Here is a 10,391-nt window from a genome sequence, read left to right as displayed (position 1 = left end):
TCGGGTAAGGCATTAGGTTGAGCTAAAAAAAGGCAAGGGTTGGTGATTAGGTTAAAGAAGATATAAAAAATGGCAAGAGGTCTCTGTTACTTTGGGAAGGGGATATTCCTTTCACACTAGGCTCTCTTAGACCAAAATGGAGGAATCTCTCCAAATTCATTTTACACTAAAAATGGTAAAAAAAAAAAAAAGGGGACACTATTTATAGGCGTCCGGACCAAATTTGGTGGACCTGCCAAAAGTACTAAATTCTCTGGCAAGTCAACATTTCACGGGCCCGGTCAATTTTTAATTTAATTTTCAAGAGGAATGTGGTAGGTCTACCCAAAATTGTTAGGTCTGTAACCAAAAAATCATTTTTCTAGGCCCTGGCCAATTCTTGACCAATTTTTTGAAGAGAAAAATGGTGGGCCTGCCAAAAATCTTGTGGGTTCAGGATTATTAGCCAATCAATCCCCATTCTGACTTCCAGGAGAGTTTTTGGGAGATCTAGTAGTCCGATTTTTGCGTGTGATGTATCATTGAAATTGTCTTTCTGAGAAATATCTAATGGTGTGGGTTTCAAACTCCTTTCTCTCTCTTAAAAATTTGAAATCAATAAGAAAGGGTCTTCTGCCTTGTTGCAAGCTGGGATTTTTTCAGTAATCCTTATTCATGTCATTCCCGCATCATCAGAGAGTACTTAAAATTGATTCGTCAATTGGTAACACGTTAATATCATAATACAACTTCTAGAATTAACAGGTTTTAAGGCTACCAAATTACCAATTAGGTATCTTGGGGCCCGTTTGATAATGTTTCTGCTGTTTCTGTTTCAAGAAACCACAGAAACAGAAATTTCCGTTTCTGGGAACAGAAACAGAATTTTGGGTGTTTGATAAACCTTGTTTCCGTTTGATAAGCCTTCTTTTCACATATCTGGCCATTTTCATCTTCGCTTTCTTGCTCTTAAACCTAAATAGAACCCTCTTCCCCAATCGACTACACTCACTCTTGCTCTGGCTCTCCCAACCATGGAAGTTTTCAGCTTGCTCAAGTACTGGAAGGGTGGTGGAGTTACCGAAAATAATGAACGCACCATACCTGGCACCACTACCATATCCACCACTCTTCAGTCGCAACCAACGGTGGAAACAGAGGAAGATAGTGATGATGGTTCCTTCTTCGACATAGAGTTTACGGTGCCCGAAGACGACGATGGTGAATCCAGAGACGAACACGATAACAGCAGCGAAGTCGACGAGGAAGATGATAGTGCCTCATCGGAATCTATGGGAATTGATGGAGAGGAGTTCAACTTCAGGGTGTCTTCTGGGTCGAGTGATAGGAGAATGGACCTGGACGTGGACCCTTTGCTCTCACCTTCTGACAATCTGTTCTTTAAAGGAAGGCTTGTGCCGCTCGAGCCTTCGTCACTTGAATTCAACCATTCTGAGACGAACTCGAAGCCTCAGTTCCCTGTCTCTTTGTTGAAATCTACAACCAAGATCAAAGTCCTCATATTGGGGTTTAAGAAACCCAAATCGACGACGGCTGAGAAGATGGAGAGGAACTTTGTAGACGGAGCTAGTCGGAGACGGTGGTGATGGTAGTGATGCCAAACTCCATCTTCAAAATCGATTTTTTGTGCCCCATTTTTGTTTCGAGAAACGAGCGAAACAAGTAAAACTTGTTTCGTCATTCATGTTTCTTGAGGTATAAATTGTTACAAATTTCAATTTATGTTTTAAGAAACAAGTGGAATAGAACACTTTTACCAAATGGTATTTATGCCGTTTCTTTGTTTCTGAGAACAAGAAAACACAGAAACACGTTTTTGCTTACGTTATCAAATGGGCCCCTGGTGTTCCTCTTATTTCAGAAAAATTAAACATAGTGGACTACTCTCCAATATTGGGCCTGGTTCATAGGAAGCTTGAAGGATGGAAATCCAGATTCCTATCCTATACGGGAGGCTCCAACTTATACCTTCTGTTCTTCAAGGCTGCTATATCTATTAATCAGGCATCTTCAGGCTCTCGGGTCATGTCATTTCTAAGTTGGAATCTATTTTTTCCAATTTCCTTTGGTCTGGCCCTTCTCTTGAGAGGAAAATTCACTATATCTCCTGGGATGCCATCTGCAAACCAAAACATGAAGCTGGCCTTGGCCTCAAGCACATTAAAGAGATGAATGTTGTAGGAATTATGAAGCAAATTTGGTGGATTACCTCTCACATAAATAGTATTTGGGTCAATTGGATCTATACTAGATAACTAAAAGATGATTCTATTTGGACTATAAGACCTTCCTTAAATTCTTCTTGGGTTTGGAGGAAAATTATTAAGTACAAAGAAATTATGGAGCCTGTGATACCCTCCTTCTAAATCTGGTCTAATTTCCCAGTTGGTCCGATTTGGTCTTACAGGACCTGAACTTGAGCGAGCCATGGCGGGTACTTTATGGAGCATGGTGGCAAGGGTGACTCTGAACTCGAGTTGGCTAAATGAGTTGGAGTTAGTGCCTAGTAAAGTTCGCATACCTAAATCGTGCACATGCATGTATCATAAGGCCATGTATACATAATAAAGGTACATAGCCATATTTTATGTCAAGTACATGTATTAAACTATTATTGGGAATGAAATACATGTCAGGATCAAGCCCCATCAAAAATCCCAATATTTAGGCTAAGTTTTGGCCCATTGGTGGGTGATCATAGGTGGGTCAGACCCACCAATGTGACTTACCACTTTGGTCCTTAGATATTTTACCCCACTATAAATAGCATTTATTACCTCTCTTTCACCTCATTTATTGTTTACATGGTAGTTAAGAAAAGTAAAGAAGAGAGAGAAAAAGAAAGAAAGAGAAGAGAGGAAGGAAGAGGAAACAGGGAAGGAGATGATCATTGTGCGTCGTCGGGGTCAGATCTCTTGAATCCGACATCGGATTAACAATCCTCATCTTGAGATCTACGATTTGAGGTGAGTAAAGTCCATATTCCTTAAACCCCTATGAAACCCTAAGTGAAACCATTCGATTAGGGTAGAAATCCTTTGGATCTTGCTATTATCTCTTGAAAATATGAATCTAAGGTTTAATAAAGGTTCTATATGTCGTTTATGAAGGGTTTAGAGGAAGACTTGTAAGATTTGTGAAGCACTTGTTGATCTCTTGAGATAAAGAGAAGATTTGGGGTTTTGAGGTGTTTTTGAGCAAAGAGGTAAGATCCATGTTTGAGACTTTGGATCCAACTTAGATCTATGTTGTAATCATGATTTAGAGCTTTTGATTTGTGAAAATATGATCGAATCGACCCATGTTGGTTTCTCCAAGGCGAGGTGAAGAATGGGAGAGAGCAACAAAATCTCGATTGCAAGTGGTGGGTGCTTGGAAATGGATGGGACCCACCAATCCAATGCCCGCCTATCCTGGGTGGGCTACTGGCTCGACTGAAGAGCAAGACTGGTGGGTGACCTGGCCCACCGCTTTAGGCCCATCAGTCTAAACAGAGCAGCTGGTTCAATAGGAGAGTTAGGACTGGTGGGTGCCTTACTTGCCGGTCTTAGCCTGTCGGTCCAAGCAATGACCCTGGATTGATAGGTGAGCAAGGACTAGTGGGTGCTTTGCCTATCGGTCGACCTACCAATCTAACTTCTAAGATTCCGATTGGGCCCAAATTTGTTGGGTAACCTTCTCTAGTGATTTTAAATATGTTAAGATCACTATAGCTCATTGGTTATGACCCTAAAGTGGTGATATACTAAATCTAACTCTTTTCATAATAGGTTGTATTAGAGACTCACGTCATTGTACGTCGGATCTTCCTTGTACCAGAGGTGATCTTTGTACACGGTTAGGTAAGTGGGAAGAGGACATTACCTCATGTCATTCTGGTTGTAGACAAACCATGTCATCATATTATTATTGTGTAGACTAGTCATCCATGTGTGCCATTTGCATGCATTGATGTGTGCATTATGAAATTCACTTATGACTTGCTATGCTGATATCTTGAATTGTTAAATACCTAGACTAATTTTGTGATATGAGATGGATGATTTTAAATTATTGAACATGATGCTTGTAAGACTAGATGTCGTAGTCGGCTTCGACACGAATGCATTGGTGGCTCATGGTATAGGACTCGGTGGCACTATGCAGTCGTACTATCGCACGAAGGAGTATACAGTTAGGAATGACATATCCCTGTATTATGACCCTTCCTGGGAGGGGTTTAGGTGTTGGGTATATCATTGGGGGTAACTTTAGTGATATAGCAAGAGGGCCAATCATACTGTTTTTAAATTAATACAGGGCAAGGCCCATTTTACTTTCTAGTACCCACAGCTGGCCTTCTCCAACAACCCTATGGGTGTATCACAGGATGAGATTTATGACTCAGACCCAGAGCGTACGCGCACTGTTGTTGTGAGTAGCACATGACCTATGACTTAGAATTGTTGTCTAGGTGGACTAAAATAATAAAATGAATTGCACACATTTAGGTTCATTTATAATGCACATACTTGTGTGGTCTTTCTTTTCACTTACTAGGCTAGTGAGCTCATCCCACATGCACATCATTTTTAGTTAATCTTACAGGTTATCCAGTCGAAGAGCTAGAGCCAGGATCCACCATGGAGTTTCTAGTCAAGGACTGGTGGGTCCCTAAAGATCTTAGGCTTGGGGCCGAGTGCCCATGCTAGAGTTGTGTTGCGGGACAACAACACTGATACCAATACCAGATTCTTTTTTATTATTTTGAAATACTATCCCTTTTGTACTCTAGATGTTTAAATTGTATTTATTGTGTATATATCACGCCTACGAGCCCATATGTAAGGGTATTATGTAATACAATTTGGATATTAAGAATATTAGGGTATTTACAGGTAAATACATAGAAGAATTCCACTGATATACAGAATCCTCTTAGTTTAGAGTGTGGGTATGCTATGTTGTGGTTACTGTATCAGATGATCCTGGCAGGTTTTGGGTTAACAGGTGTTAACTCGGACACCAGTCCGATTCTGTATGGAACAGGGTGTGACAAACGGTGGTATCAGAGCGTGATTCTCAACCCACACACAACATACAAGTTAGATCCCATAGAGTCATATAATAGGACCTCGATGTTAGATAAAACATAAAAGCCATAAGGGACTAAAATTTGTAATAAGGTTAAAAGTTTAGATACTTGCATTTCGTCTCATGTACTGCTGAAATTTTTAATAAATTTAAATTAATTGGGTGATTCATAAAGTAATAAAAATTTTGACAGTATAATGACACTATATTGAATTTTCAAAAATTTTACACAAACACTTGATAAACACCATACATAAAGATAATTACAAAAGTGGGGTGACTTACACTGTCACCACCAAACCATGCTAGAGTAAGTCAAAATAAATAAAATTATTCCAAAAGTTATAACATCCACAAAATACAATCCAAGTCCCCAACCATAGAAAAGTATCAAGGATACATAACCGTAGAGATATCGAAATAAACACCATCACCAAATAAAAAGAGGAATAAAATATAGGAAGGAAGGAAGGTAGAGAAAGAAGCTACCACTCTATCAATCGTCGTCATCATCATCCATAATGATTGTCTCCCCACATGTAGGCTGGGAGGCACACTTGAAGTGACGATCATAAATGTCAAACCTATCATTCATTAAGGAGACTTCTTTCTTCACATAGAGGAAGTCGGTAGCAACTCCGTTAGAAACCCTATCCAAATCTTTGATAAATACTTAAAATTGGACTCTGATCTCCCCAGTCGGTGCTGTACTACCAGACCTTGGGCGACCCTCTCCTTTGCAAGCTTGGACATCCTATCTTGCACACTTGGACATCCTATCTTGCCCCTCCTTCAGGGCACCAATCTTGTCCATCAATTTCTGAAAATCAAAAGCCCCACCTGAAGGTGGTGGAGCTATAAAATGTGGATCAGCATCCCTAATCTCTAGAGTCTCCTCCTCTAGAATACCCTCCTTGTTGATCTCCTCCTTATCTAGATGAGGGAAATAATTATCCTCCTCCTCACTCATGTACTTAGCCTCCATGTCCTCTGGCCCTTGCTTTTCTACCTCCTACAGTGCCGCCATTGGCACTGGCAATCCCATCCTCTTCAGATTCTCTTTAGTAAACTTATCCCCTAGGTACTTCCCATCCTCACCAATCAAATCCACTTGGAAGTACTCAAAGACTTTAGTGAGTGACCTCCCATAAGGAAAATCAGAGTCATTAGGATGAGCAGCGTGATACTCCATGGTTTTATCATGACATATGGGAGGCAAAGATGGGAAGCACCCCCTTTCAGGACCACAAAGATGTAGTATGCAAGGTAAGCTATCATGAAGTTTACTTGGTTCCTATGACTTGCTCTAGGAAGCAGGTTGAACTAAGCCAAGCGTACGAAAACTCAGGCGGCTACATTATAAGCAATCTTAGATAATGGATGATCTTTCTGTCCACATATGGTCTCAAAGATGACCTCCTGCATCCTAATGCTCAAATTTGGACCCAGGCCTTAATCCTTGGAGGGTTGTAAAAATGAGCACCCTCGACTGAGACACCCAAAATGGCCACCAGTAAATAATAGTCAAAACAATATCTACTCCCTTCACCAGACTGATAAGAGAGTACTGCCCATCCCTATAGGAATCCTCCCAGTTATAGTAGAAATACCGGATAAGGTTCTCATAGCATGGACTATCGGGGTAGAGCATGGGTTCCCAACCCAAGGCCTTGAACCTCTCTTGCATCTGATAATCTACAAAGTTCTCGGTCACCATAGTCTTTTCCATCATGACTGGTCGCTCAGAAAATATAGACTAGGCAACAGCTGCCTTTGTACTATGGAATAACTTATCATAGTTCGTAGGATCAAAGGAAGGGTTCCATACGGGTCGGGTTCAGTGATGAAGAGGAACCTAGGGTAGCATTCCTCCCCTGGGAGGTAGTAGTCTTCCTCCTTTAAGAGGAGGAGGCAGTCTCCTTACCTTTCCTAGATGACATCATGACAACACAAAAGGAGATGTGTAATTGAAATGAACAGGGAATGTGAAAATAATGAAATAAGTAGTATTTTAAAAAGGGGGGTGAGATGAACCCTATGAACAATGATATGAATGAGAGGACCTCCAAATGCATGGATAGATATCAAAATGCGATGGTATTAAAGAAATGAACTTGGAAGGAAATGAAAATTTTGTAATGAGGAAGTGAATAAGTGTGAGAACCTATTTAATGCACAAATGCAAATTGAAGGGAAGTGATAAGTACCATGATGATAGATGGTTACAATTGAATCATAGAAAAGGGATGGAAATCCCTAAACATTTAATTGAAGACAATAGAAATTATGCATGTGTAAAAGTGGAGACAATCTTAAGGAGAAAATCATGTATTCCCACAATGAAATTACTCAAACTATTTTTACAAGCCATTAATAGAGAATGGACATTATGATATTTGCATTCGTAGTGAAAAGCAAGGAAATGAAGAAAACCCCTCAAATTCTAAGGATTTGACCATAAAGGGGTAACTATATGTCAAAAGAGAGGAAACTTATGCACACGCAAGTGGAAATGATTACCCTACTATTGTGTGTGTGCATTGAGAGTGGGGAATAGCGTTTGAACCATCAATTTGAAGTAAAGGAGGAAAAATGAGAATAAAACCCTAAAACAGAGAATTTAGGCTAACAAACCATCAGTTTATTGGTTAATCAAGACCAACAAACAATGGAAAGCATAAACGGAACACCACATTACGAAGAAAATAAACAGTTCATGGAGAAGATGTAGTATATGAAGAGATTTAAAGTTCTATGGCAAAAGAACACCAAAAAACATGATTCTCAAAAAGAAAATGGAGAAAAGGAGAACTTACTAGTAGATTGAGGAGATGAAGCGGAGTTAGAACATTGATTTGTGAGTCAGATTGTGAGTTGAAGCAGGGGATGAGACCCTCAAATCACCCTAGTCGAAATTAGAAAGAAGAAAAAGAAGAAGTGGGAAATAAGAGTTTCAAAAACCCCTTTAAATTGGTCTCGGACGAGATCAGTGGGCCCCTGCCCAGCCTTACTCTCCGATCTTGCCCGTCAGTCTGAGTGCCAAGGCCCCAAATTGTCCTGTGTTGGAGATTTTAGTATTTTGCACCTTCTAGCCCCCAAATAGATGCCAATAGGGGTGTTTCACCACATAGATAACCATTGTTGCGAGATCAACTACACATTGATATTTAATGTGGGCATGTTTGGATATGTGGTGTGGTGCATCGATGTAGCCTATGATATGAAATGCATTGGTTGTAAATATATATATATATATATATGATGGGGCACTCAATCAATGCTTATATTTTGGAATAATCCAGGTACAGAACTGCATGATATGCACCAAATCCAGTGGTTGTGCTCGTGGTACATCTCGTGGTCGACCACCCATTTTTTGTGGTCCTCGACCCATGGGGCAATCCTCACATCCACCACCACAAGTGGATCATTATCTGGAACATGTTCTGGGTGACACACCCGTGGATAGAATTTCGAGTCCCTCACATGTCATCACTCCTGGTGATGTGGTGACACTTATACAACAGTCGTAAGGGGCTTTTCTGAAGCACTTGCTTTAGCAGCAATAAACCTTTATGGTTGCTATGCAACAATACTTGAACCCTACTCTATAAGGTCAACCTCCTAGAGGCCTCCATAGGGCCCTCCAATGGGGTTAGGTGTTAGAGTACAACTTAGAGGAACACTACCTAAGGTTACACCTCAAGATCAGCCAAGAGGTGCCCCTCCGATTCCACCATATGGCACTCCACCACCATTTATGATGCCTCCACCCTATTAGTACTATCCACCTTATCATCCACTAGCCATTACTAAGGCAAAAGTGGTTAAATCTTTTAATAAGTACATGCCACCAATTTTCACCAAGGTGTATAATGACCCATTGGAACCGGATCGATGGATCCAAGAGTTAGACAAAGTATTTGACATAGTAGAGTGCACAGAAGCATAGAAGCTTATATATGCTAGGTTGCAACTTAGAAATGAAGTTGATTCATGGTGGAAAGCTTCCAAGCCTATATTGATGGCAATTCACCCTGAGCCTACTTGGGAACAATTCTTTGAATTGTTCTTGTCAAATTACTATCCAAAAAGCTTCAAAGACCGTAAAGAAGCAGAGTTTATAGCACTTACTTAAAGAAGCAAATTTGTTCTGGAATATCAGAAATAGTTTGAAAGTCTATTCTATTTTGCTCTTAGCCATATGAGGACAGCTGAGGAAAAAGCCTAGAAATTTTTAAAGGGGTTAAAGACATCCATCGGTACGGTACTGGAGGTGTTGGATTTAACTGAATATGCATAGATTGTGCAAAAGGCTAAGATAATGGAAGATAAGTAGAAGGGAGAGCCATCCCTTACATAAGGATTGTGGAAGAGGGCAAACCCCTATGCTGATTTGGGTGGCCCGAGTAAGAGCTTTTGTGGATCATACTCCTATGGTTCCACCTATAGACAGCCCTATGGGTCTTTGGGTTATTCTTCTCGATAGACTAGTGGATCAGGCACTACATCTTTCCCTCCTAACACTAGTGTATTATTGCCTATGGCTTTGAGACCCTCTCATCCTCTGGTTGCACTAGGAACAATAAAGAGAGCTCCTGCTCTAGTTCAAGCACCACTGAGCCAATGCTATAATTGTCATTCATACGGGTACTTCGCCAAGGATTATCGATACCCAACCGTGGCACCACCTAATCGGCCCCCTATTCATATACCTATATTGACTCAGGGAAACCAGCTTTGGGGTAGGATGTATGCCTTAACAACTGAAGAGGCTGAAGCCAGTACAGAAGTAGTTGTAGGTACACTCTAATTAACAGACTTGTGATTAAAATTTGAGTAACCTGTTATACTTATATGCAATGCAATGCTAGGTGTCTTATCTATAATAGGTACACTTGCATATGTCTTATTCGATTATGGAGCTTTGCATTTATTTGTGTCTAAGAGATTTGCTAAGAAGCTTAATGTGTCATCTAAGACCTTAGAATGCAACTTAGTTGTTAGCACGCCTACCGGCAAGGTGGAACAGTTGAAAGAAGTGTGTGGGTCGTGTTCAGTTGAAATTAACAGAAAGGAACTGGATGTCTAGCTTATCAAATTCAACATGTAGAATTTTGATGTCATTCTGGGCATGGATTGGTTATCGACTCATCAAGCACATGTGATGTGTGCTAACAAACAAGTTAAAGTGTTAGATGATAAAGGAGAAGAGCTTGTATATCAAGCTGAAAGGTCAAGGTGACCTAGAAAAACTATTATATCTACCTTGCAGGTAGTGAAATTATTAGAAGATGTCATCAGGCTACCTTACATCA

At 40.3% G+C, this 10,391-nt stretch overlaps 1 protein-coding gene across 1 annotated transcript; it reads left to right on the top strand.

The window, feature by feature from the left end:
* The first annotated feature begins 1,013 nt into the window (after nucleotides 1–1,013).
* On the top strand, nucleotides 1,014–1,586 carry LOC122065168 (probable membrane-associated kinase regulator 2). Its single transcript, XM_042628972.1, has one exon. The coding sequence runs from the start codon at nucleotides 1,014–1,016 to the stop codon at nucleotides 1,584–1,586; it is 573 nt and encodes a 190-aa protein (XP_042484906.1).
* Nucleotides 1,587–10,391: the final 8,805 nt, after the last annotated feature.

The sequence above is a fragment of the Macadamia integrifolia genome, unplaced genomic scaffold (assembly GCF_013358625.1).
Source record: "Macadamia integrifolia cultivar HAES 741 unplaced genomic scaffold, SCU_Mint_v3 scaffold1910, whole genome shotgun sequence".
NCBI classification, from domain to species: domain Eukaryota; kingdom Viridiplantae; phylum Streptophyta; class Magnoliopsida; order Proteales; family Proteaceae; genus Macadamia; species Macadamia integrifolia.
This window is presented reverse-complemented; position numbering and strand designations above follow the sequence as displayed.

Excerpts from the sequence above, each read along its gene's own strand:
- LOC122065168 (XM_042628972.1), top strand. The coding sequence starts at position 1,014 with ATGGAAGTTTTCAGCTTGCTCAAGTACTGGAAGGGTGGTGGAGTTACC.